The 27,301-nt window shown below is 36.3% G+C and overlaps 2 protein-coding genes across 4 annotated transcripts; both read left to right on the top strand.

Moving 5' to 3' along the window:
* The first annotated feature begins 2,053 nt into the window (after positions 1–2,053).
* LOC111454173 (glutathione synthetase, chloroplastic-like) lies at positions 2,054–13,012 on the top strand. Of its 2 annotated transcripts, XM_023095527.1 has the most exons (13): positions 2,054–4,380; positions 4,820–4,989; positions 5,492–5,567; positions 6,494–6,624; positions 7,397–7,519; positions 7,598–7,678; positions 7,812–7,892; positions 7,986–8,055; positions 8,725–8,846; positions 9,705–9,844; positions 9,937–10,129; positions 10,436–10,565; positions 10,654–13,012. In XM_023095527.1, the coding sequence occupies exons 1-12, from the start codon at positions 4,021–4,023 to the stop codon at positions 10,557–10,559; spliced, it is 1,671 nt and encodes a 556-aa protein (XP_022951295.1). In that variant the 5' UTR covers positions 2,054–4,020; the 3' UTR covers positions 10,560–10,565; positions 10,654–13,012. The 2 variants fall into 2 exon arrangements, with proteins under 2 accessions (XP_022951295.1, XP_022951294.1); XM_023095526.1 differs by having other exon boundaries at positions 10,436–13,012.
* A 1,171-nt stretch (positions 13,013–14,183) lies between these two features.
* Positions 14,184–26,275, top strand: LOC111454174 (glutathione synthetase, chloroplastic-like). 2 transcript variants are annotated; one of them, XM_023095529.1, is made up of 13 exons: positions 14,184–14,359; positions 14,439–14,609; positions 15,225–15,394; positions 16,133–16,208; positions 17,366–17,496; positions 20,258–20,380; positions 20,471–20,551; positions 20,788–20,868; positions 20,958–21,027; positions 22,797–22,918; positions 24,338–24,477; positions 24,558–24,750; positions 25,992–26,275. In XM_023095529.1, the coding sequence occupies exons 1-13, from the start codon at positions 14,222–14,224 to the stop codon at positions 26,113–26,115; spliced, it is 1,620 nt and encodes a 539-aa protein (XP_022951297.1). In that variant the 5' UTR covers positions 14,184–14,221; the 3' UTR covers positions 26,116–26,275. The 2 variants fall into 2 exon arrangements, with proteins under 2 accessions (XP_022951297.1, XP_022951296.1); XM_023095528.1 differs by having other exon boundaries at positions 14,184–14,609.
* Positions 26,276–27,301: the final 1,026 nt, after the last annotated feature.

Consider the following 27,301-nt stretch of genomic DNA (forward strand, 5'->3'; position numbering starts at 1 on the left):
CTTTTTTTTTTTTTTTTTTTTTTTTCTCTTTTTAGTTTCGATTAATTACTAGTATCTCCATTCTTTTCAAGTTTTGATTTCTGCATGTTGTGTTATCTGCAATTTAACTTACATAATGAGAAAAATCTCCTTTCGTGGTTTCGTGGCTAAGCAATCAATGTTAGTTATCATTCAAAATTTGAAAGATTGTGGCGAGGTTTTATTCTATCTTTTCAATTTTGAATTTGTTCTATTTGTTTTAGTCACTTTCTTTATCTTTATCCCTTATCAAGAAGTAGAGCATGGCGTGAGAAATGTTGTCTCTAATTTGTGTTGAGAGTTCCAATTGGAAGTATTGTGTTATGAAATCTGAAATGGTATTGTGTTATGAAATCTGAAATCGTTGATTTAGTTTGTTGTGTTTGTTTTTAAAGATTTGTGTTTATTAGGGGCTATTTAAAGTCAATTGCTGATTTAGTCTTGTTTTATTTCATTGTCAATATTTTTGATCATTGGAAAAGCTTACTTCTACTTTCTAAGGAACCATAGGAAGTAGAAGCTACTGTCCATACAAATGATTTCCTTGCCCGTTATTAGAATGATTTTTTTCTTATGTTTGCTTTGGTTGCTTGTGCTTTCTTTTTTATTTTTTTCAGGAAAATTCACCTCTCGTCGTAAAATTAATTGCATATTTCTAGTTCTATTGAAGTGGCTCTTTTCAAACATTAGTTGTTTGCGTGTACATATATCAATGATTGCTCACTTGTTGAACTTCTTTATTCAGATGGAAATGGGAAAGAATGTAGAGATTCAAGGAACGGGCATGGGAGTCATGATGGGGTTTTTTCAATTTGGTTAAATAAGATAGCTCTTTAAGAAACTGCGTTAGAGATTGTGAGCATGCATATTGGTTTTTTTTCTAATTGACTAAGATGAATTAATCATAATAAACTAATATGCATACTCACAATCCCTCGATAAGACACAGTTTTTTGAAGGGATATTTTATTTAAAAGTGAACAATGATGGAGGCATTAGCCTAATGACAATTTAGGCAAGGTGGGTCAAAAGCTTCTTCTTTCTCTTTCGTTTGTGCTCTTATCTTCCACATTTCCTCGGCTGAACTCTTTTTCCCTTCATTTCTTCTGCATTATTTTCTAAATTTTCTTTTCCACAGATGCATATGCGACCAACAAACGATAGTATTGTCGAAATCTATGTCAGCGGCAGTGGCGATGAGAGTTCTTTAAGAGATGACATGATAGTTCGAGCGAAGAAATTTGACACTCTACAAGTTAGTGATTATGTCCAGTCTTATTTAGTTTATTAATTATTAATTGTTGAGGTTAAAATGCTTGCTTGGTGATACTGTAGTAGAACTCTGATAAACATAGATGTTAGTTTTGTTAGTGTGTTTTGAATAAGTGAGGTAAAGTTTGATGATAATGTTGTAGTACTTGTGGATAAGGAAGGCTAACCCATTGGAATGTGAGTCTTTGACTTAATTCCTCACGAACTCATGACGAAAAAACATGTAAAGATTGTCCTATCCATCCTTTTTAGCCCCACCCTTCGTGTATTGAATACTTTATTTTGTAACGTAAATAGATTATAAAATTTTAATTATGAATGGAAGTCATATTATTTAATGTGTTTTGAAGTATTCCATATGTTCATTTAGTTAAATTGAATTAAATTTATTTTATAACATACTATAGCTTTAATAAAAATGCTATAAAATGTTTTCATAGCAACATATATGAATATTATAACCATCCATTATAGCTATACAAAAAAGTTATAAAAAAAGTCTTAAGACATTTAATAGTGTTGGTTGTTAGGATGTACGAAAAAAGCTATCAAAGGTCTATGATAGTTGTTCACCTGCTATTGTATCCAATATTTGTTGTAGTGATTTTTTAGGCTCAAGAAAGTTGGCACTACCTATGAACATTATGATAGCATTTATTTAGACCTGAGAGCCATTAGCTGACCTGCCTCAGACGTGCTGATCGTGGGAGATACGTTGAACTCACATCATGGGAGATATGTTCACAAATCAAACATGACACGTGGCATGCTGAGATCCTGCCTATCCACCCTCAAAGCATTGATTACTCATGCATTGCCTGCGCGCGTAGGGAATCTTCTTTCGCGTGTAGGCGCGTCAGTGACTTCTTTTTGTACTGTTCAGCCTCTGTTTACCTATTTTCATCCTGATTTCGATATTGACCCTAATTTTACTTGAATCAAGACCTACCAGAGGAATTTTAGAAATTTTGGAGCTCCTGACTCACGAAAAAGCTAGCTTGGGAGGGCACGCTTCATCCAAGTAAGTTACCACACGGATTTTAGGCAAGTAATTAGCAATCGCTAGAATGTGCTATCATGCTAACATTCCTTACCTTAGGTGGTTAGAAAATGCGTATTAAGGACTTTGAAAGGGCGTGTTGGATGAGTATGTATTGTACGTATGTCATGGTAAAATTACAGTTATACCCTTAGGTTGAGATTTCCAAGAAGCATGCTATTTTATGTATTATACAAGGCTAAAAAGAAAATATGCATGATTAAAATACGAGTTGGGCAGTATGGGATGAGTGTGGCATGCATGATGTAAGAAATTACAAAAATACCTCTATGATGAGATTTGTGATGAACGTCGTTTTATATGCTTTCCATTGTGTTAGAAAAAAGGATGAGCTATTGTGACCTGTGCTTCGGGTGATTGATGGATGTTATCTTCCTGTAGAGCTTGTTTGCTTCTATGTTTGCATGATATAGTGCGGAACAAGCTTCTATGTTTGCATGATATAGTGCGTGTTAGCTCCTGGTGTGATTGTATGTTCCCCCTGTAAAGCATGTTTATTTGTATAGAACTAGGGCATTAGAGTTAGGTTGACTAGACGATAACTTAGGTCAGAACACTTCAAGTAGACTGAGCACTTTAGAATCATACACAACGGTCAGAGAGTCTAGACCCTAGTGCTCCTAGACTAAGAATGACTTGAGGAGTAAAAAAAGAGCAGCTTGGAGTCATAAAATCATGTTAAGCCACCTAGCCTCTTTAGGAATCCAATAGACCTCCTCGATTCCCCATATATGACTAAGGTGAAGTTTAAATTGTGGATTACACGCTTAGGTGATCGATAGGAATATCTCCCTAGTAAAGCATGCACGAGAGAGCTCAATTAAGATTAGTGCACTAAAACTAATGTGTTTTACATGTTTGACCCAGGTCAGTATGTTTCTTGTTGACCTTGCACGCCATGATCGTGAATGATTAGAGGTTTAAACCTATATGCCCCCAGAGATTGGTTTGGCCATAGGAGCTAACCCTAAAGTCTTGGAAACGAGAGATGAGATTTAAACCGCCTAGACGCCTCTAGAGACCTAGAAGGCCACCACAGCAACCTTGGAGAAAAATAAAGGTAGCCTATAAGCCGATAGTAGCCAGTACAGTGTTTGCAGATTCCACTCCAGTATGGTACGTTTAGCTTGGCGTGAGGCCGATTAGGAACGTGTGACCTAAGAGAGAGTTTGGGTGGATTACCCTGCGCGGTGGATCTGCATCATCCACACGAGGATGTGCAATGAGCGGGTGTCCATGGTCACGGTTCGGTAGAACTACCATCGAGTCAATGTAACAACTTGAGCAAGAGAATGTCCTACCTTTGGGAATCGGGCATAAGCAACTTTTGAGGACGAAAGTTTTTAAGGAGGGGAGAATTTGTAACACCTGAGTCTCGACGAGGAATTAGAAACCCAATCTTTTCTTTTAAAGTCGAGCTTTTGAGATTTTATTGAGTCTTAGAGGCCAAATTTCCAGATGAGATAGAAGAGAAAAATGCTTTGAAAAATTCCATAAACGGAAAAAATATATAGAAGAAAATAGTGAAAGTTAGAAAAATCGGTCAAAGTCAACCCACATTTGGTCATTTTGACCCTCCTTTCCGGGGTCTGCATTAGCCTTAATAAGATTATAAGAACAAAGAAAAAGAAAGAAACAAAGAACAGGAAAAGCCGCAACTTTTTACAAAGATGGAGCTAAAATTCGACATGGGTTATGCTCATTCTTCATGCTCTCTCGTTACAACTTTCTCCACCAAACATTTCTGCTTTTCCCAATCTTCAATTTGCGTATCAAAGTTACGCCCAACAAGTCAGAATCAAATCAGATCTATCAAATTCACTTCTCACCCTTTTCATTGTTGTTGTTCCTCTTCACAACATTTGCCTTTAAGGTGTAATCAAGTAGGTGAATTCGAAACCCAAGTGAAGTCTTTGAAAACCATGGTGGATATTCATGGCATTGATCAAGAGTTGCTGAAGAAGATGGTCTATGATGCTCTTGTTTGGAGTTCTCTACATGGACTTGTTGTTGGTGACAAGTCAGTGAAGGTAAGCGTTTCTGCAGTTTATAGGATTGATGTTCTCTGCCTTCTATTTGGTTTTTGTATGCTGAAAATGTCTTGTGATTGTTGCTTCTACTGTTAGTTTGGAAAGATGAAGGACCGAATGATTCATAATAATGGACTATTACTCGTTGCTTATGATACTCTCTCCAATTAGTGTTTATGAAAGAGAAACGCAAATGTTCTTACTAAAGGAGCATTGGAAGAAGATATGGTGCATTCCTTTAGATTCTGAACCAAAAAGATTGAAAATTCCATATCCTCTCATCATTTCAAGTAACTGTTATTTCTCCATTAAAAAAATGGTAGAAATTTCTCAAAATAGTGATTGGAATAAGGACGTATGTAAAGTGGTTTCTGATGCTGAAACAGCAAACGTCTTTTGGGGTAAATTTTAATATCATTTCAAATTTTTTGGGCTGCAGAGATCAGGTAAAGTACCTGGTGTAGGTTTGGTTCATGCCCCAATTGCCTTGTTGCCTGGGTTATTTCCTGAAACTCATTGGAAGCAAGCATGTGAGTTAGTCTCCATTTTTAATGAATTAGTCGATCGAGTTAGCTTGGATGGGACATTTATACAGGAATCATTATCGAGGTATGCTCGAGCCCTTTCATGCCTGGCACAGACACTAGTTATTGACTCTTTTTTCTAATTTCCATGAAACATGTTCTTGGCTGTTCCATGTAATATGTCTTGAGCTTAGGTACGCTCTGACCTCTGGCTTAGAAAAACTAAAAGGCAGTGCCTTCTTTATTAGCATGTATCGATTATGATCCGAACGTATTCTATTCATCTGCTGATCTGGTTCATCCTCATTCGTTTGTTCTTTCCTTTTTAATTCTTCTAACTAGTTAGGGTGTATGACTACCTTCCCTATTTTCTACCATTATGGTTATTAGTGGAGATTGTCTCTGCCTAAAAAAGACTTTTGATATGTCATTCATGTTGCAGAACCAAAAAAAGTGGATGCTTTTACGTCTAGACTTTTAGTTATTCATTCCAAGATGCTTTTACGCCTAGACTTTTAGATATTTATTCCAAGATGCTTTTACGTCTCTGCCTAAAAAAGAGTTTTGATATGTTATTCATGTTGCAGAACCAAAAAAGTGGATGCTTTTACGTCTAGACTTTTAGATATTCATTCCAAGATGCTTCAGATTGACAAAAAAGAGGCAAGTGTATGCTAATTTTTTTGATATTGTGTAGGTCAACTATCAAACTTTTATATTGTAGCTTTTTGGATACAGTTAATGTGTTTCATGACCAATTTTTTAAAAGGCTTAAGGCGGCTTGAGGTTTTTCCTTATAGAGAGGCGAAGGGTAAAAACTCACTGTGAAAAAAAAAAAAACAGAAAGAACACAAGAGTAAAGAAGGGACAAAGAATAAAACAAAACTCACCTTGTTGTGTTGGTCGTCAAAGAGTTGTGACTTTTTTCTTTTGTTAATGCAGTCACTCAGAGTCAGTCTATTAAAATAACACAGCAAGGTGAACACTGGATATATATATATTTTTTAAGTAAACCAATAGAACTTCTTCTAATTTTTCAGTGCATTTTTAAGTTTTCTTTGATATCTGTCTTTCCCCATGGTTGACGAAAATGAACTGCTTGAATTAAATGCACCGCTTGCACAGCACAGGCCTATGGCGCACCAGAAATAAACACAAGGCTTACGCCTTATAGCCACAGAGGTGTTAGGATTGAGGCTTATGCCTCTATTGAGCAAGGCGTAGGCCCCTCTTTGTGTGTAAAAGACATAAGCCTTGAGAAACAATGTTGCTGCCTCGCTTCAAGGCTTCTGCCTTAAACACCTTTTAAAACGTTGTTTATGACAAGTTTTTAGTTGTTATGTTTTTACTATGTGACATGAAATATTTACATAACCTTGCAGTTTAGAATAAGTTAACTTCAGTCTTGTAAATGAATATGAAACTTCCATTATGTTTGTGGCTCCTAAAGACATTACCTACTTAATTTTGATGTTTGTGGTTCCGAAAGGCCTTACCTACATAATTTCTCCATGCTATGCAATTTTATCCAAAAGGGTTGTATTATTTAATTGAAGGATTATAACGAACTTCTCCAATTATTCAAGTAGGAAATTCGCTTGGGTTTACATCGCTCAGATTATATGCTTGATGAGAAAACAAAATTACTTCTTCAAGTAGAGCTCAACACCATATCATGTTCATTTGCTGAATTTAGTCATCTAGTCAGCCAACTTCATAGGTAAATATAACTTTTATAGACATTTACCATTGAGATTTCTTGTGCCTTAGATTTTGTGTATATTTGGCCATTTTAATCCTCCCATTAAAATATAACTTCTATCAGAAAAAACTTGTACATACAGCAGATTATATTTGATCCTTCAATTATTTATTTATTTTTATGAGAAACCAAGTTTTCATATACAAGGGCATATAAGAAAAATATCCCAACAAGGGAAGTCCAATCGAAGAACGAGACTCCAACAGAAAAGAATGATGCCTAGTTGTTAATGTGAGACCCACATCGGTTGGAGAGGGGAGCGAAGTATTCCTTATAAGAGTGTGGAAACCTCTCCCTAGCAAACGCGTTTTAAAACCGTGAGGCTGACGATGATTCGTAACGAGCCAAAAGGGACAATATTTGCTAGCGGTGGGCTTGAGCTATTAAAAATGGTATCAGAGCTAGACATTGGACAATGTGCCAGCGAGGACGTTAGGCTTACAAGGGGGGGATTGTGAGATCCCACATTAGTTGGAGAGGGAACAAAGCATTCCTTACTAGGTGTGGAAACCTCTCCCTAGTATACGTGTTTTAAAAATCTTGAGGGGAAGCCCAGAAGGGAAAGTCCAAAGAGGACAATATCTTCTAGTGGTGGACTTGGGCTGTTACAACTTTTCCTCCGGAAGTTCTCTTGATTGTTTGAGATGTCCCAGAGCTTTGGCTTAACTCTTCAGTAAAAGAACATTATTTATCCATGCCTGATCATTCATTTTGTTATTTTATCTTGCAGTGATTTACTTGGTCAATATGGGGAAGTCCTCGGATTAGACTCGAGAATGATTCCTGAAAATCATGCGGGTAATCAATATGCTGAGGCATTGGTCAAAGCTTGGACTGAATATAACAACCCAAGGTTAGATTTGAAAATTTGATATTCTTATTCATCACCATTCCTCAAACCTAATTTTCAGTGGGTTATTAATGTTTGTAGTGCTGTTATCATGATTGTGGTTCAAGCTGAGGAACGCAACATGTATGATCAACACTGCCTTTCTGTTAACTTGAGAAAAAGATATCCACTTTTTCCTGATTGTCAGGCTCCATTAGAGTACATAATTTTCTTTATTGTGCACCCATTCTTTTTACTATTTGAACAATTTGATCTATCGAGTTTTCCACGTAAACGTTCCTTAGCTTTATAATACACATTATGTCAAAACTCTTCGGAAAACACTGGCAGAAATCGATAGGGAGGGAGAACTGCAATCTGATGGAACACTCCTTGTGTAAGTAGTTTTGAATGTCAAAATTAGTTTTTCCTATGAAAATTGGGTTACCATTTTATGTTACTTGGGATTCCTGAGAGCTTCCTCCTGCAGAGATGGCCAAGCAGTTGCAGTTGTGTACTACAGGGCTGGATATACACCCACTGACTATCCTTCTGAATCGGTAAGTAACTGCTTCCTTCCTGTTCTAACTTGTCATTCATGCATCTCCTATGCATGTATTGGCATTTATTTGATTCATAACTCTAATTTATTTGGTTCATCTTCCATTTTGTTGATTCATGTATGACATTAATGCTTCTATACCTATATAAAGGGTTGTCTAGGATGGTTGAGATGTATTGAGTTTGAGTGTCATTTTGCATTTGTTGAGTGACATTTGGGAGGAACTTTGTTGAGAGATCTTGTGGGGTGAGATATACACTTTGTAAACACTTTGATTATTGAGATTGGTTGTTATCCGTGGATGTAGGGGAATTTCTTATCTCCGAACCACGTAAATCTTTGTGTCTCTTTGTTTAACTTTTGTTTGTGGGTGAGTGAGTGCGATCGATCTTGCCTCCGCTTCCGTTACAACACTTCTTTGATTGGGATTACGTTCATATATTCTTTTGGAATGAGCTTCCTGGGCATTAGTGTTACCCTTCATTTTAGGAAGAAACTCGCATTTTCGAATGAATCTCAATAGTTTTATGAAATCTTAAGACAAGCAAAAGTTGGTTTTTTCATATAGAAATTGATGACTTTTATCTATTTCAATTCCAAGCAATTTCATTATATCTTGAGTAAAGCTTTGGGGTTATTTTTTCATTTGAATGGTAACAAATTTCAGGAATGGAAAGCAAGGTTACTTGTGGAGCAGTCATCTGCAGTCAAATGCCCATCCATATCTTACCATTTAGTGGGCACCAAAAAAATTCAACAGGAACTTGCACAACCAAATGTACTTGAAAGGTATTAATTATTGATCTTAGTCTTGCTGAAAAATATTACCCAATGATCCTATGCTTTTCCGTTAGAAACGAAAGATGGTCCGAGATAGTTTAATGATCGTCTGAGGTCATTAGGACTGCATTACTCGAGGGAAAGGTGTCGAGTTATCCCAATTCCCTGCCGAAAATGCCTTAATTGTATCTGTTGGATCAATTTTCAAAACCCAAATGGTGATTCAAACGGCTCTAAATGTTTTATTTTTGGGTACTTTTTAGACGAAACTAAGTAGCAACCAAGTGGCAAAACAAGCTACTCTCCCAAGGAGAGCTTTAAAGCCTTTTTATTCACTAAATCATAGTTTCTATCCCAAATATTTCTATCTCGTGGCTGCTCTCTCCATAGAAGGTGAAAATATACATAGTAGATTAGTCTAGTAAAATTTACTAGCTGAATGACTGATTCCACGCAACTATGTGACACTCGAGTAAAGGAATGGTACATATGAATAAGAGCGATCCTAAAAATAAGATGACTAACAAAGACTTAAAAGAATTGAAAGTTAGTACCTATATAAATAAGGTACACCTTCCTTGGTGGCTCAACCATAGGTACTCTAAAATGAAGCATGTTTTGCTTGGACATATCACCGTGAGGTGGAGACTCATCTACATGCATGCCTGCTAATAAATTGACTGCCATTACCAATGCATCTTCATTCTCCAACGGTGTTGAAACAATTAAACCTATATCTCCCAATTGCAGAGAGCTGTTAAGATAAGACATTGTTATCAGATTGTTGGGATTTGATAATTTATGTAGGAAATAGCTTTTCTTATTGCAATTTCTATATGCAGCTGAACTTTTAAGCCCCTACTTCAGGTTCCTTGACAATAAAGAGGATATTGCCAAGATAAGGAAATGTTTTACAGGGTTATGGAGTTTAGATGACAAAGATATAGTAAACAAAGCCATCGAAACACCAGACCTATTCATTATGAAGCCGCAAAGAGAAGGCGGAGGTCGGTTCCATCACCTTTTGAATTTTCTCATTGTCATTCGCCTGAACTCCTTTCTTCCTTTTCTTAACAAAGAATTCATCATTCTCCTTCAGGGAACAATATCTATGGCGATGATGTGAGGAAAACCCTTGTAAGATTGCGGAAGGAAGGGAATGTAGAAGATGCTGCTTACATTCTTATGCAGAGGATATTCCCACCTGTTTACCCAACGATTTTTGTTCGAGATGGGATTTGTTACAAGGATCCCGCAATTTCAGAGCTTGGTATATTTGGTGCTTACTTAAGGTATGCAACTGTGATATCCTACCTCGGTTGGGAAGGGGAGGGGAAGGAGAACAAAACACCCTTTATAAGGGTGTGGAAACCTTTCCCTAGTAGACGTGTTTTAAAAACTTTGAGGGTAAGCCTGAAAGGGAAAGTCCAAAGAGGACAATATCTGCTAGCGGTGGGTTTGGGCCATTACAGCAACTCAGTTATCTACAACTTCTTTGAGATTATCTGGTGCTAACCAATTGGATGATTATGATGGATGAAGAAAGAAGGGACAAACAGAGACGTTTTAATTGTGAAACTTGTTTGTTTGATATGCAGGAACGAGGACAAAGTAATTGTCAATGACCAATGTGGTTACCTGATGACGACCAAAGTATCTTCATCAAATGAGGGTGGGGTTGCAGCTGGATTTGCTGTTTTGGACAGTATTTACTTAACTTGACAACAGGTTTTGTTCCTAATTTTTCCTTTGCTAAAACCTATAGAAAATCCTAATAAAATCCCCAACTAAGGGAAGGATTTTATATATTCTGCAGACATCTTTCTCTCCCCCAACTATGCTGAATTGATCTAGAGTTTTCTATTTATGGAGTTCAAGTTTCTCTGCCTTAATATCAGAGAAAAAAACAAAGCCTAAAGAACCTTAAGGGGTGGGAAGAATCCCCGCCATTGCAACTCTAAGGTTGTATCCAAAGAAAAATACCCCAGCTCGGGAGCCTCCAATGTTAGAGATAGGAGCCTTGGGTGTAGGGCTTGAGGCCGAGGAGTCTCGCTATGAATCGAAAGATTGTGAAGATAAAGAGGAGGCTTTTGGTCCCCTACGTTGTAATAAAGGAAAGAGCCACGATTCTATTAAGCATCACTAATACTGCTAACTCAAAAGAAAAAAAGAAAAAGAAAAAAGAAAAAAAGGTTGGATAAAGGATGTGGGAGAGGAGCTGTTTTGGGTTTTCTTCTAGAAAGAGACGGAAAGAGGCAATGGAATTGTGAGACCAAGGGGGAGAGGAGGTGTTGTTTTAATTTGCTAAGTTCAGTTGGCCATGCAAGGAGGATGTATAGCTGATTGACTTAAAATACCAAAAGGAGTCGAAAAGCTTTTAGTGGAGGAGCACCTATGGTCCTCTTGATATATAAGCATCATGTCACGACCATACTATGAAGAAAGTAGGTTATGACCCTCATGTTGTAACAAGCAAAGCGGCGACCCTTAAGTGGCGCCCATATGATCATGCGAGGGCCTAGACGAGTGTCATGATGCGAATGAGGAGGACAATGAATCATCCAACACACCGCATAGAGTGTACATTGAAGAGAAGACGAGACATAAGCAAAATAAGGCCTACAAGTAGACACAAGTGTCAAAAATAGGCTTGTTGAAGAGCCAGGTAGGGCTCCGGGCCTTAACCTCGAAAGTTGGGGTTCTGGAGGGAATTTGGTGTCAGTCGGACACCGGACGGACATTCCACAACTCCGTTTGACTGTTCACCAAAATGGCGTCTATTTGAGAAAGATTGAAAATGCCTCAAAATATACCTTGGGGGAGGCATGATGTCAGCTCTCCACCATCCTTGGGCCCTGTGGCCTAACTGAGCTACCTTGTGGCACATATGTGTGTCAAGTGAGGGCGAGTGTCTCAAGCTACTTCCTTTGAAATGAGTTTTTCAAGGATAGTACTGGGTGTTGGATCGGTAAAAAGCCAACATCGAGTAGCACAAGTGTGCCAGTGTTGCGCCCCCAGCCCATGTGTACTCGTGCTAGGACGCAATAATGACACACTCGTGCCACTCGGGGTACTGTCCTTGAAGAACCCATTTTAAAGGAAGTTACTCGAGGCACTCGTCTCGCAATGCTTGCCCTCACTATGACACACGTATGTGTCATAGGGTAGCTCGCTTAGGCATAGGGCCCAGGGGTGGTGGAGAGCTGACACCTCCCCTAAGGTACATTTTGAGGCAGTTTCAATCTTCCTCGGGTAGATCCATTTTGGTGAATGGCCATACGGTGTTCGATTGACACCAAATTTGACGTCATATTTCATATGGACGGACTTGACTGACTCGAGAATCGCATGCCCAAATTCCCTTTGGAACTCCGACTTTCGAGGTTAAGGCTTGGGGCCCTACTCGGTCCTTCAACAAGTCTATCTTTGACACTCGTGTCTAATTGTGGCCCTTAGCTTGCTTATGTCTCGTCATCTCTTCAATACCCACTCTGTGTGATATGTTGGATGATACACCGTCCTCTTCAGTCGCATCACGACACTCTTCTAGGCCATCACGTGGCCAGATGGGCGCCACTTAAGGGTCGCCACTTTGCTTGTCGCAAAGCGAGGGTCACAACCTACTCCATTCATAGTATATTTGTGACACGATGCGCATATATCAAGAGGACTACCGATGCCTCTTCTCCACTAAAAGCTTTTGAGCTCCTTCTTTTGGTATTTTAAGTCAATCAGCTATACATTCTCCTTGCATGACCAACCAATCTTAGAAAATCAATTCCATTGCCTCTTTTCAAAAACTTCTCAGATTGACCGAAAAGAATTCATGAACCACATCTTTCATTCAACCTATATTTTTTTGAGTTAGCGGTATCAGTGTAAGGTTAATGGAATTGCGACTCTTTCCTTTATTACGACGCAAAGAAAATAGCAACCCATATTTTTTCGATTGGAAAGTAATGTATCTCAACTCCATCTCCTGTCCTACTCACATAATAAAGGGCACTTCCCATTCCATTTTCTTTCTCTTATGCTAGCAACGCTCTGTGCAATCTTTCTTGAGTGACGGTGTACAATATTTGTGGATTTTCTTCTATAGGGACACCAAAGAAAAAGGGATTAAACAAGTATTTCTTGATGCTTTCAATATCATTTTGTTCTCCTTTCCTCGTTAACATCTGTGCAATCTTTTGTATGGCGTCAATTTTTTATTACTTTATTACAATCCTTCAATGTCTTGTAACAACATAGCACTCAAGTGATTGTCATTTTTTAGAATCGACCACAAAATCATCAACAATAGCATCATTCGACACGTTAATGTAGCATATCACCTTTTGCATAGCAGGTTCATAATTAATTATATCTTTTTTTGGAGAGGTCACTATCTCTGTATCTTTGGCAATAATATGATGATCCATTCATAAAAGGCAAGGCTCCATATCGTGTGGTGGCATCAACCATGATTTCACCAATATGCAATGTAAAGTTTTCATTTGACCATTGTAAGTCCCTAATTTTCAATTTTATATTTAATGGATCTCGGATAAATTCAAAATTTAAAATTTTTTTTTAAGTGAAACAACGAATCTCTACCTTGATAATATGGACAACTAGAAGGAAAAGTAAAGGAGAGAAATGGTTTTAAAATAAAATATGAACATTAGAGGAAAGGACATCGGATTCATATTTGATGGCATGTAATAAAAAAATAATGGTGGATTCATATGCTTTTTATTCTTTCTTATCAAAATTAAAAAATACTATTACCTTGAATTTGTTTTTAAAATATTTTCAAATTTTGAAAAGTATATCAAAAATATTAATTTTATTTTTCAGAAAGTTAAAAAAATACCCTTAAATTTTTGACAATTTTATTATTAATATCTTTAAACATTTTTAAAAAGTTAAAAAGTACCATTAACTGTCGTATAAGACTAAAGGTTTTCATGGTTGGTACATGATCGAAACCGTATTAAAAAGTGTTTAAAAAGTGTTTTCCATTTTTCTTTAATTTTTTTTTTATTACCGAGGAAAATGATTTATGAGCGGTAAATAAGTGGTTTTTGTTTAACTTTTGTTTAAAAATTTAAAGATATTAATATTATTTTTAAAAGTGGTATTAAAAAGTGGAAATATATTTTCAAGGTACACTTTCTCATAATTTAAAAATACTTTTGATGGGTTATGTCTAAAAATAATAATAAAATAAAAGTATTTTTTGTTTAATTTTTAAATTATAAGAATATCTTTGAAAATAAAATTGAGGAATATTATTATTAATTTAATATATATATATATATATATATTTGTATTAATTTAATATTTTTTTTAATAAAACTTCCACGCCCAATCCACTCGGCTGGCTGTGCTCCCTCGTGCTAATGGCGGCATTGGCCGCATCTTTTTACAAAGATAGAGCTAAAATTCGACATGGGTTCTGCTCATTCTTCATGCTCTCTCCTTACAACTTCCTCCACTCAACATTTCTGCTTTCCCCAATCGCCAATTTGCGTATCAAAGTTACGTCCAGCAAATCAGAATCAAATCAGATCTATCAAATTCACTTCTCACTCTTTTCGTTGTTGTTCCTCTCCACAGAATTTGCCTTTAAGGTGTAATCAAGTAGGTGAATTTGAAACCCAAGTGAAGTCTTTCAAAACCATGGCGGATATTCATGGCATTGATCAAGAGTTGCTGAACAAGATTGTCTATGACGCTCTTGTTTGGAGTTCTCTACATGGACTTGTTGTTGGTGATAAGTCAGTGAAGGTAAGCGTTTCTGCAGTTTATAGGATGGATGTTCTCTGCCTTTTATTTGGTTTTTGTTGGCTGAAAATGTCTTATGATTGTTGCTTCTGCTGTTAGTTTGGAAAGATGAAGGATGAATGATTGATAATAGTGGATTATTACTCGTTGCTTATGATACTCTCTCCAATTAGTGTTTATGAAAAAGAAACGCAAATGTTCTTTCTAAAGGAGCATTGGAAGAAGATATGGTGCATTCCTTTAGATTCTGAACCAAAATATTAAAAATTCCATATCCTCTCATAAAAAAGATGAACACGACTCTTCACAATGGTATGATATTGTCCACTTTGAGCATAAGCTCTCGTGGCTTTGCTTTGGGCTTCCCCAAAAGGCCTCATACCAATAGAGAGAGTATTCCTTGATTATAAACCCATGTTCATTCCCTAAATTAGCAGATGTGGGACATTCATCAAACAATTTCAAGTATAACCGTTATTTCTCCATTAAAAATATGGTAGAAATTTCTCAAAATAGTGATTGGAATAAGGATGTATGTAAAGTGGTTTCTGATGCTGAAACAACAAACGTCTTTTGGGGGTAAAATTTTAATATAATTTCACATGTTTTGGGCTGCAGAGATCAGGAACAATACCTGGTGTAGGTTTGGTTCATTCGCCAATTGCCTTGTTGCCTGGGTCATTTCCTGAAACTCATTGGAAGCAAGCATGTGAGTTAGTCTCCATTTTTAATGAATTAGTCGATCGAGTGAGCTTGGATGGGAAATTTCTACAGGAATCATTATCTAGGTATGCTCGAGCCCTTTCATGTCTGGCACAGACACTAGTTATTGACTCTTTCTTCTAATTTCCATGAAACATGTTCTTGACCGCTCCATGAAATATGTCTTGTATGCTCTGACCTCTGGCTTAGAAAAACTACAAGGCAGTTTCCACTTTATGTAATTAATAATCACTTGCTCATCAGGGGTCTATTACATTTTCTTTCCATTCTCATTACCCTATGCATTAGTTAAATATCAACATGGTTCTTCCGAGGCCACCACTAATGTTAAATAGTAATACTTGATGAAGCAATCAACATGCTCACTCCCTACCTCCCTTTTCATCTCAACTTCTATGTGTCAACATTTCTAGAATTTCTAAAATCATACTTGCTTAAATATCTGAAATTGGAGAATGATGTTTTCAGATTGGAATTCTCATGTCCTTATACTTTACACAATCATCTTGTCTTAGCTCTGCTCTTGCTTTGACCTTCACATTTTAGACAGTAGTTACTTTTGTCTTTTGTAACTTGTCTTTGTATGTCATTTCGTTTGATGGCAGTGCCTTCTTTATTAGCATGTATCGATCGTGATCCCAATGTATTCTATTCATCTTGTGATCTGGTTCATCCTTATTGTTTGTTCTTTCCTCTTTAATTCTTCTGGTGTATGACTACCTTCCCTATTTTCTACCATTATGGGTATTAGTGGAGATTGTCTCTGCCTAAAAAGGACGTTTTATATGTCATTCATGTTGCAGAACCAAAAAAGCGGATGATTTTACGTCTAGACTTTTAGATATTCATTCCAAGATGCTTCAGATGGACAAAAAAGAGGTAAGTGTATGCCAAGTTTTATTGATATTGTTTGGCGTGATGAGTAAACTATCAAATTTTTATATTGTAGTTTTTTTGGATAACAGTTCATATGTTTTATGACCAATTTTTTAAAAGGCTTAAGGCGGTTGAGGTGTTTCCTTACAGAGAGGTGAGGCGTAATCCTCATTTTAAATTTAAAAAATATATTGTAATCATAAAACACAAGACCATATATATATTCTTAACATTATATTATTTCTTAAAAGTACAAAAACACTCTAAAAAGTTAAGAACTAAAAGGGAAAAAATCTCAATAGTCCGTTTGTGTTAATAATAATCTAAACAAAATGAAAACAAAGGTTAAGTAGGAAAAAATAATAGAACTCGCTGTGAACAAACAAAAACAAAAAGATAACAAGAGTAAAGGGAAAAAGAATAAAACAAAGTTCACCTTGTTATATTGCTGTCAAAGAGTTGTGACTTTTTCCTCTGGTTAATGCAGTCACTCACAGTCAGCTCTATTTTAAAATAACACCTCAAGGTGAACGTTGGATATATTTTTTTTTAAGTAAACCAATTGAACTTCTTCTTCTTCTCATTTTGCAGTGCGTTTTTAAGTTTTCTTTAATATCTGCCTAGCCCTATGGCCAACCACCAAATTATGGCTGACGAAAATGCACTGCTTGAATTAAATGCACCGCTTGCACACCATGAGCTTATGGCGCACCACAAATAAACACAAGGCTTACGCCTTATAGCCACAGAGTTGTTTGCACTGAGGCTTATGATCCCGTTGAGAGAGGCATAGGCCTCTCTTTGTGTGTTAAAGGCATAAGCCTTGAGAAACAATGTTGCTGCCTCACTTCAAGGCTTACGCCTTGAACGCCTTTTAAAACGTTGTTTATGACAAGTTTTTTGGTGCAGCCGTTTCATTAGATATATTCCATTCACTTGTTAGAATAAGTAGACGAAAAATCTCATTACTCCGGTTTTGTAAATGAACATGAAACTTCCATGATGTGTGTGGTTTTTAAAGACATTACCTACTTAATTTTGATGTTCGTGGTTCCTAAAGGCCTTACCTACTTAATTTCTCTTTGGTATGCAGTTTTATCCAAAAGGGTTGTATTATTTAACTGAAGGATTATAACGAACTTCTCCAATTATTCAAGCAGGAAATTCGCCTGGGTTTACATCGCTCAGATTATATGCTTGATGAGAAAACAAAATTACTTCTTCAAGTAGAGCTCAACACCATATCATCTTCATTTGCTGGACTTAGTCAAATAGTCAGTAAACTTCATAGGTACGTATTTGAGAAATTTACCATTGAGATTTCTTGTGCCTTCAATTTTGTGTATATTTGGCCATTTTAATCCTCCCATTAAAATATAACTTTTATCAGAAAAAATGAGTACATACAGATGATTATATTTGATCCTTCAATTATTTATTTATTTTTATGAGAAACCAACTTTTCGTATACAAGGGCATATAAGAAAAATATCCCAACAAGGGAAGTCCAATCAAAGAAAGAGACTCCAAAAAGAAAAGAATGGTACCTAGCTGGTAATTACAAAAAAAACTCGAGAGATTGAAGTCATGAAGAAGTGTTAATCTAATGGTATCTCAAACCTCTCTACTCCCCTAAAAATTCTATTGCTCCTTTCTTATCAAACACCGCACGAAACAACAAAGCAACCAGCAAAACCCTGCCCTTATTCCAAAAAGGAGGTTGTTGTGGCATTTTGTCCATCATAGAATGACAGTCTGTGTTACATGTCAAACAAAGCCCAAACAACTCCAAGTCCTGATCCCACAATGACGAATATGGTTGAGATTTTTCAAATTCTCCTCTGTAAAGGATGCACCGCTGCAGCCTCAAGGAATAGGAAGGGTGCCTCTCAATATAATTCTAAGTGTTGACTTTTCCTTAAGAAGTTAGTTAAGAGTATAGGGAAATTCTTTAGTGCGAAAAATTATCAATTTCGTTGGCTGTACTCTCTTCCACCCTCTTGAGATAGGTGACATCTCTCCGCACCTTTGTAATTACAAGATTTCTTTGATCTCTACCAATTGTATATTGAGAAATTCCTTTATTGCGGTGTGCTTTCACTTCTTTTTATATCATAGGTCCTAATCATGAAAGTATACAAGTGGAAGTCAGTCAAGAGAGGTAATTAATAGTCGAAAACAAAAAGGGGTAACTATACAAGTGAAATCAATCAAGAGAGATAATTAATTGTCAAAGACAAAAAGGGTAACTAGTGTATGGGAAATGACTGTATTTAAGATATGACAAAACCTCCATCTTTAAGTTAGAATATGAAAAGGCTGGTAAGTAATATGGTACAATGTTTTAAATAGCGTTCAAGGTGTAAGCCTTGAGGCTAGGTGGCAACATTGTGCCTCAAGGCTTATGTGTTGAACACATAAAAAGAGGCCTACACTGAAAGGTGTAAGCCCCTATGTGAACGCCTCACAGGCAACAAGTTGTAACCCTTTGTTTATTGGTGGTGAGCCATGGGCCATGGGACTATGCATATATCAAAGAAAACTTAAAATGCACTAGAAACTGAGAAGGCATAAGAAGTTCAATCTATTAGATGGAATGCGGGCAATGATCTTATATGTCCAAGGGATAAGACTAATAGGCGAATACTCAAACACATATTTAGAATCTAGTTTTTTGGAATTAAGCAAACGTATGTTTCATTGAGAGCCACATTGATTATCCTAACAGTATAGAAGTTTCTAATCATAGTCATAACATCTTGCTTAATAATATTCAATCAGAATTTAGAACTCCGCAGTGAAACCATCAAGACCAGCGGACTTACTTGAGCCTAAGGGTTTTACTGCTTGATAAACCCCGTCAGAAAAATCAATTTCCTAATCTGCAAGTTGAACAACTCTAATCGGACTCCAATCATTGAATTCATTCTCAATATCGCTTGCTGAAAGTAAACTGATTCCTTCTTAAGATAGGACCTCAGAAATCGAATTTTTCCTCTTGTGTGCAGCCATGATACGATTATTATTTTTTTTCTTTGTATTTTTATCACTCTCTTTAAGGCAATTCAACTTTCAGTGTTGTTTCCAGTAAATGTGCTCCTATGCAGTTAAGTTCTCAATATGTTCTCTTAAAAGTCTTCTCATGGGTGTTTGATCTAATAAGGATAAAGGGCCCCTGTCCTGCATGCTGTCGATTTTTCAACTGAGAAGAGAGAGAATTTGGGAAACCGCATTACGATTCTCTTTTGTTCAACCCCTTTTTTCCTGTTTTCTTTTAGTTTTCTTTTAAATTTTGATTACTATTTTTCTTTCCATTCTCTTTTCTTTTTTTTCTTTTTTTTTCTTATTATTAGTTATATTATTAGTGATAACAATAATCATATTTTGGATGAACTCAAGATTATTATTAACACAAGAAAGGTAGATGTTGTGATGAACATTGATGGACTATTGAGATTATTTCCTTTATAGTTATTTATTTTTTAGTGTACTTTCTTCCTTTAAGAAATTTTATAATATTAGGAATGTATAAGGTCCTATGTTTTATGCTTTAAATATATTTTTCAAATTTACAATGAGGCTTATACCTCATACTGCCTCAAAACTTATGCCTCGCCTCTCCACGAGAAAACCCTCAGGGCCGCCTTAATCGTTTTAAAAGATTGATATAGTATAAGTAATAGTAGAAAGTAAGGATTGGGGGTATGCTTTTGCTGGGAATGCAGTAACTTGGTGAGGGGATTTATAGGGACTCTCAGATTTTCCTCTATTGCAACTTAGTTCCCTTGATTCAATGTTAAGTTTCTATCGTTGTACTTCTCATCTTGTCAATAAAAAGCTTCATGGTCTCTTCTTAAAATTTCTTTTTTGAACTTAAGTTAATAGTGCTTAGGTTGGTGTTATTCTAAGAATTTATATCTCAGAGTTTGTACTTTTCCTCCAAAAGTTCTCTTGATTGTTTGAGATGTTCCAGCGCTTTGTCTTTACTCTTCAGTAAAAGACATAATTTATTTCCTTGCCTGATCATTTCTTTTGTTATTTGATCCTGCCAGTGACTTACTTGATCAATATGGGGAAGTCCTTGGATTAGACTCTAGAATGATTCCTGAAAATAATTCCGGTAATCAGTCTGCTGAGGTATTGGCCAAAGCTTGGACCGAATATAACAACCCAAGGTTAGATTTGAAAATTTGACCTTATCATTCATCACCATTCCTACAAACCTAATTTTCAGCATGACTGACGTGGGTTATTAATTTTTGCAGTGCTGTTATTATGATTGTGGTTCAAGCCGAGGAACGCAACATGTATGATCAACATTGGCTTTCTGTTCATTTGAGGAAAAGATATCCACGTTTTTCTGATTGACAGGCTCCATTAGAGTACATAATTATCTCTATTGTTCACCCATTCTTCCGATCTACTATAGATAGCATGGATTAATTTTCTCAACGTCCAATTTACTTGTGACCAAAACTGCAGATATTGATATATATATATATATATATTGTTGTTTTTGACTAATTGAACAATTTGATATATCTTGAGCTTTCCAAGTAAGTGTTCCTTAGCTTTATAACACACATAATGTCAAGACTATTCGGAAAACAATGGCAGAAATCGATCGGGAGGGAGAACTTCAATCTGATGGAACACTCCTTGTGTAAGTAGTGTTGAATGTCTAAGTTTTTCTTTCGAAAATTGGGTTACAATTTTATGTTACTTATAATTCCCGAGAACTTTCCCCTGCAGAGATGGCCAAGCAGTTGCAGTTGTGTACTTCAGGGCTGGATATACGCCTATTGACTATCCTTCTGAAACGGTGAGCAACTGCTTCATTCGGCTGCTGCTGGCAGCAGACCTTTCTTTGGTTGGGATTAAGTTGATATATTATTTTGGAATGAGCTTGCTGGTATGCGTTAGTGTTACCCTTCATTTTAGGAAAAAACTCACATTTTCCTATGAATCTCAATAGTTTTGTGAGACTTTTAAGACGCAAGTAAAAGTAAATTCAAATTCAATTGTATAATATAAATCTGAATGTAGATTAGTTGTTTGAGGATTTAAAGTTCCTTAAGCTGATGAATCTCAATAGTTTTATTTTTTTACTAATAAAAAATAATTTCATTGATGCTTGAAATTTACGAGAGGCAGTGTTATCCATGATACTTACAAAAAAAACCTTTATGGTAAGGTATGACTATAGGAAGCAAAAGTATAAGATAATTGATAATTAACTCCAAGATATAGCATGGTAAACACTATTGTCGAAAAGTTTTGTAATAGCATGTGTCTTCTTCGTGAATACTCTTAAATTTCTTTCTTTCCATAGATTCAAAATGAAACCATTTTTTCCATAGCAGAGTTTTTGCGTTCTTGAAAGGGGGTACATTAAGGCCATGTCCAATAAATCTCATACCTCTCTTACCTCAGATGCAATTTGAAAGTATTGAGAACCTTATTTCAGAAATTGTGAGTGTATGTGCATTGCAAAATAAGTGGCTTTGTGATTCGTTGTCTTTCTTAGATAATGAGCATCACCTTGGAAATAGAGTCATGCCGAATTTTTTTTTTCTCTGTAGATTTTCACTTGTGCTAATGGTTGCATGCGTTATTTTTCAAAAGAAGAACTTCACCTTTTTAGAGTGATTTTATTTCCATAGTGGGGTTTATTGCTTCTGCTTTTTCCTTATGTCCATCAAACCATGTCAATGAGTTTGCTTCTTCCTTATGTCCATCAAACCATGTCAATGAGTTTGCTTCTTTAGATACAACTGGGACGAAGTCGAGGCTTAATTTGATTCATTACGTAGCTTTGTTATCCTTTAAGTTCCTACCCAGCTTCGGGTCCCAGAAATTGTTTACATTGTTCCATGTTTCTTTGATCATGGTTGGTTTGCCTATGAGAGAGTCACACACAAGTGGATACCACAAGGTTAACGTGGTGTTTTCAATCCAAAGGTTGGTCCACGAAGATTTACTTCCTCCATCACCCATCCTTTGGTGAATTTGGCTAGTGATGAGGTTTTGGTATAATTTTTATGTACTTCCATGACCCCTTCGCAGAAAAAGGAGGGGTCAATTTGTATAGGATGTTAGGAGTATATTTGGCCTTTATAAGTTTTCTCCACGTGGCATTTTCTTCGTGATTATATCTTCATATCCATTTGGCGAGGAGAGTACCTACTTTTTGTGGATTTTCGAATAGAGACATGTATCTAGTGAGGAGGTTGGACAATTTGACTTGTATTAGGATGACCATATTAATAATTTTCTTTCTATTTTTCAATAATGGTCTTCCTGAAGGAGAAGTATTTGTGGTCCTATTTAAGGGTAATCCTTGATACATATGTACAGGCAATTGTTACAGTAAATTAAACTGCAGTCTGCCAACTCATTAGCCACACATCTGATGGTTGTTTTCTTTTAATGTAATCCTTCCAATTTGATGACTTTTATCTATTTCAATTCTAAGCAATAAAAAGTCTCTCTTCAAGTTTTTTTTTACTTCCCTTGTCAACTATTCAAGTTCATTATATCTTGAGTGAAGCTTTTGGGTTATTTTCTCATTTGAATGGTAACAAATTTCAGGAATGGGCGGCTAGGTTACTTGTGGAGCAGTCATCTGCAGTCAAATGCCCGTCCATATCTTACCATTTAGCAGGCACCAAAAAAATTCAACAGGAACTGGCAAAACCAAATGTACTTGAAAGGTATTAATTTTTTCTGTATCTTCAGTTCTCATCTTTTCTCCCGATTCAATTCCCTCCAACACATTGTAGTCAACTTTTTAAGACAGATACACAAGTTCTTTATGTTACAGAATTCTGTCAACTTCACCCAAGACAAATATAGAAGTTTTTAAGTTATAGTCAATTTCATTATACGATGGGATGAAGAGGAAGATAAGTAATCCTCAGAAGATAACCAAAATCTGAAAAGCTTACAAAAGAGTTACTTCAATTGTTATAGATGGAAATTGATCTTAGAATTGCTGCAAGAATACTACCCGGATGATCCTACGGTTTCCCGATTTCTTAAAAATGGATGCAAGATTAGTCCACCCACAACACCTTAGCTTTTCCCTTAGAAACAGAAGATGGTCGATCGTCTGAGGTCGCTAGGACTGCATTAATTAAGACTGAAGATGCTCAAATTCCCTGCTGAAAATGCCTTGATTGTATCTATAGGATGATCAAAGCTGTAACTTTTGTTGTACCCTCTCTTCCAAGTTGACACAGTCTCTTAAGAGTCAGTGCATCATTAGACATATTGCTCCTGTAAATTAAGGAATGTGGTTTTTGTGTACTATTATATTTCCCTTAATTATCAAATGGCCAAAGCCTGAATTAACCTTTTAGATGAAAGAATTATCTCTGGCCGGTTTCTGACAGAACTGTTTCTTTAAATCACCCTAAAGCAATCCTTACCTTATTAACTCGCTCTATGGAGATGGGTGTTTTTGAACTCTAGTTTATAAGATGACTATCAACTTCTTAATTTGTGTATTTGTACAAAAGATACCCAATGCCCGTTAGTGTAGGTATATGTATATGTGTATGTATGTGTTTATATATTTTAAAAAAGTAAAAGCTAAACCCCCGCACATCTGGAAATTGTGGGGAATTCTCCATGCAGGCAATTCGTTCTCAATTCTTTCAGTGAGCGGATTTCAGAACTTAGCTGCACACCCCAAAGAAAAACTTAGAAAGACTGCAAATGAATGATGAAACTATGAATAAGGTCCCTACCAAACACTAAAAAACGGTAGCTACTTTAAATCTTCCAAAGAAAACCAAGAACCAACCACCAACCAACAAGAAGGCCTTTTAAAGCCCATCATGAAACATCATTGTAAAACTCTTCAGCTTTACAAGAATTATTAACCCATTGAAGAAACCAAGGTTGTACTTAGAGGAGAGTGCGCCAAAAATCTTGAAATGAATTCTCTTTATAAGTTGAGAAACTGAAGCAAACCATTTATTTCCTTGTCCTCACAAAAATATTCACTGTTAGAGCATTTCAATCCTCGTAATGGGATTGATCTTGTTGGGATTTGATAATTTATTTAGGAAATAGCTTTCCTTATTGCAATTTCTATATGCAGCTAAACTTTTAAGCCCCTACTTCAGGTTCCTTGACAATAAAGAGGATATTGCCAAGATAAGGAGATGCTTTGCAGGGTTGTGGAGTTTAGATGACAAAGATATCGTAAGAAAAGCCATCGAAGCACCAGACCTATTCGTTATGAAGCCGCAAAGAGAAGGGGGAGGTCAGTTCCATCACCTTTTGAATTCTCTCATTGTGATTTTTCTTCCTTTCCTTAATAAAGAATTCATCAATCTCCTTCAGGGAACAATATCTATGGCGATGATGTGAGGAAAACCCTTGTAAGATTGCAGAAGGAAGGGAATGTAGAAGATGCTGCTTACATTCTTATGCAGAGGATATTCCCATCTGTTTACCCGACGATTTTTGTTCGAGATGGGATTTGTCATAAGGATCACGCCATTTCAGAGCTCGGTATATTTGGCGCTTACTTAAGGTATGCAACTCACTTATCTACAACTTCTTTGGGATTATCTGACGCTAACCAATTGGATGATTATCATGGATGAAGAAAGGAGTGACAAACAGAGACGTTTTAATCATTCAAATATGCTAATATAGGGATCCAAGTTCTACTTTACTCTTTTTTTTTCTTGTTCTGCTCTTTTCAGTCAACCATGGTGTGACTTTGAGAATTCTGTTAGGAAGATACTTTTAAATGAAATATTTAGTAGAGGCATTAGCTGAAATTAAAGAAATTGACTGGAAAATTGGTTGGTTCGGTTGGTTCGGTTGGTTCGAAGTATATTTTCAGTTAGTTTGGATTCAAGCTACAGTAAATTCCTTAAAAGAGAACACTTAAGACTTGAAGCAGCCGTTAAAAGAAGAACAGAGGGTCTGAAGGCTATAAATAACAAGCAAAGAGAACACTTAAGACTTAAAGCAGCCGTTGAAAGAACAGAGGGGCTGAAGGCTATAAATAACAAGCAGCCACCAACAGCCTAAACACAGCCTACATCAGTTCTTTTCCCTCCTAGACAAGGAAACTGACCCGCTTAGGGTGTGATGTCCTATATTGGTTGGGGAGGAGAACAGACCACCATTTATAAGGGTGTGGAAACCTTCCCCTAGCAGACGCGTTTTAAAGTCTTAAGAGGAAGCCCGAAAGGGAAAGCCCAAAGAGGACAATATCTGCTAGGTTCCGGACGATGTGCGAGCCTTCTCGCTGTTCCCCGAAGGGGGGTAGACACGAGGCGGTGTGCCAGTAAGGATGCTGGCCCCAAAGAGGGTGGATTTGGGGGTGGTCCCACATCGATGGGAGGAAGGAAAGAGTGCCAGCGAGGAGGCTGGGCCCGAAGGAGGGTGGAGTGTGATGTCCCACATTAGTTGGGGAGGAGAACAAACTACCATTTATAAGGGTTTTATAAGGGTGTGGAAACCTTTCCCTAGCAGACGCGTTTTAGAGCCTTAAGGGAAAGCCCGAAAGGGAAAGCCCAAAGAAGACAATATCTGCTAGCGGTGGATCTAGGCCATTACATTCGTTAATGATACGAAATATGAACTAGTGGTTGTTTTATCTCTGCTGATTTTTTTGTTGGTCGAATTGTGGGTCGGGATCAAACGAACCATCGACATTTGGAATAGCCATTTGTGGCCTATTCCCAAGCTACACTCAAATTAACACCTTGTCTTTTATGTTTTTCATTCTTTCCTGAAACTTGTTTATTTGATATGCAGGAACAAGGACAAAGTAATTGTGAATGACCAATGTGGTTACTTGATGAGGACAAAAGTATCTTCATCAAATGAGGGCGGTGTTGCAGCTGGATTTGCTGTCTTGGACAGTATTTACTTAACTTGACGGCTTTGATTCCAATTCTCCTTTGCAAAAACCCATAGAAAATCTCCTATATTGGTTGAATTTTCTAGTTGCTTCAATGGGATTTGATAATTTGGAATCCTAATAAACCCTCAACTAAGGGATAGATTTTATTGACATTTATGATTCATGTTACTCACCAGACAACTTTCTCCCCCAACTATGCTGAATTCGTTCAGATTTAGTATCTTTGTTCAGGTGTTTAGTGTCTTTGCTAGCACACCCACCGGCCCCAAGATTGACTCTGATATCAATTGAAGAGAATAAACTCTTCATTCATACAGCGGAGACGTTGGAAACTGTTTTGATTTTATTAAGAATTAAAACGAAAGAATAAATAGGAGAGTAAGAACTCTACCTTTGTAGTGGTAAGACTTGTTGAAGTATTCCAGTATTCTTAATATTTCATAAAATCTTGTTTATTATGACTCGAACACAAGGCTAAGGCTCGAGCCTCAAATTTCAAAAGGATTGGAGAAAGTTTCATGAAGAGATAATTTATTATCCAGAATTTTATAATGTAATTTATATTAATAAATTTGGGACGGTAATACTTTAAACTCTAATCTAATAATTATATCAATTATAATCTTCTTAAATTTTGAAATTAACATGAAATTAACGTAAATTAAAGATTTTTTTCATAATTAAAGTGAATTGTTTTTTGAAATTTACAGGTTAGTGTGAGCTTATCCACGTAGTTATGCACTCTTCGAATAGGAATCCATTTTTTGAAAGATTCTAGCTTTCGTGCTTTAGTGGGTCTCCGAGATCCTTACCTATATGATTCGATTGATTACGCAAAGCCTGCGGTAGCAACGAAATTGGGGAAAGTATACAGAAAAGACAGTTCTTTTTTGTTCTATTAATATTAGATTAGTTTAGTCAGCGATCTCGACTCAATGAATCATTTCTTCCGTGATAAACTATTGGCACCCGTCCTCCTTTTGTCTCCATGGATCGAGGAGAAACAATATATTTTTTCTTCCTTTTCTTTAATTTATTTTTATCGGGAGGATTCTACTAAAACTTATACATTAAGTTATTTTTCAAATTATATTATTTAAATTGCTCTCCAAAATTTTTTTCAAGAAATACGTCATCCAAAGCAAAGAAAAAAAAAAAAAAAAAAAAAAAAAAAAAAAAAAAAAAAAAAAAAAAAAAAAAA

This window comes from Cucurbita moschata, unplaced genomic scaffold (genome assembly GCF_002738365.1).
Source record: "Cucurbita moschata cultivar Rifu unplaced genomic scaffold, Cmos_1.0 Cmo_Scf00016, whole genome shotgun sequence".
NCBI classification, from domain to species: domain Eukaryota; kingdom Viridiplantae; phylum Streptophyta; class Magnoliopsida; order Cucurbitales; family Cucurbitaceae; genus Cucurbita; species Cucurbita moschata.

What these genes read in the sequence shown, in the direction of transcription:
- LOC111454173 (XM_023095526.1), top strand. Translation starts at nt 4,021, where the DNA reads ATGGAGCTAAAATTCGACATGGGTTATGCTCATTCTTCATGCTCTCTC. An exon ending in ACTGAATATAACAACCCAAG is followed by an intron (nt 7,520 to 7,597) that starts GTTAGATTTGAA and finishes TAATGTTTGTAG; the next exon opens with TGCTGTTATCATGATTGTGG. An exon ending in CAACCAAATGTACTTGAAAG is followed by an intron (nt 8,847 to 9,704) that starts GTATTAATTATT and finishes CCCCTACTTCAG; the next exon opens with GTTCCTTGACAATAAAGAGG.
- LOC111454174 (XM_023095528.1), top strand. Translation starts at nt 14,271, where the DNA reads ATGGGTTCTGCTCATTCTTCATGCTCTCTCCTTACAACTTCCTCCACT. An exon ending in GCCGCAAAGAGAAGGGGGAG is followed by an intron (nt 24,478 to 24,557) that starts GTCAGTTCCATC and finishes AATCTCCTTCAG; the next exon opens with GGAACAATATCTATGGCGAT. An exon ending in ATATTTGGCGCTTACTTAAG is followed by an intron (nt 24,751 to 25,991) that starts GTATGCAACTCA and finishes TTTGATATGCAG; the next exon opens with GAACAAGGACAAAGTAATTG.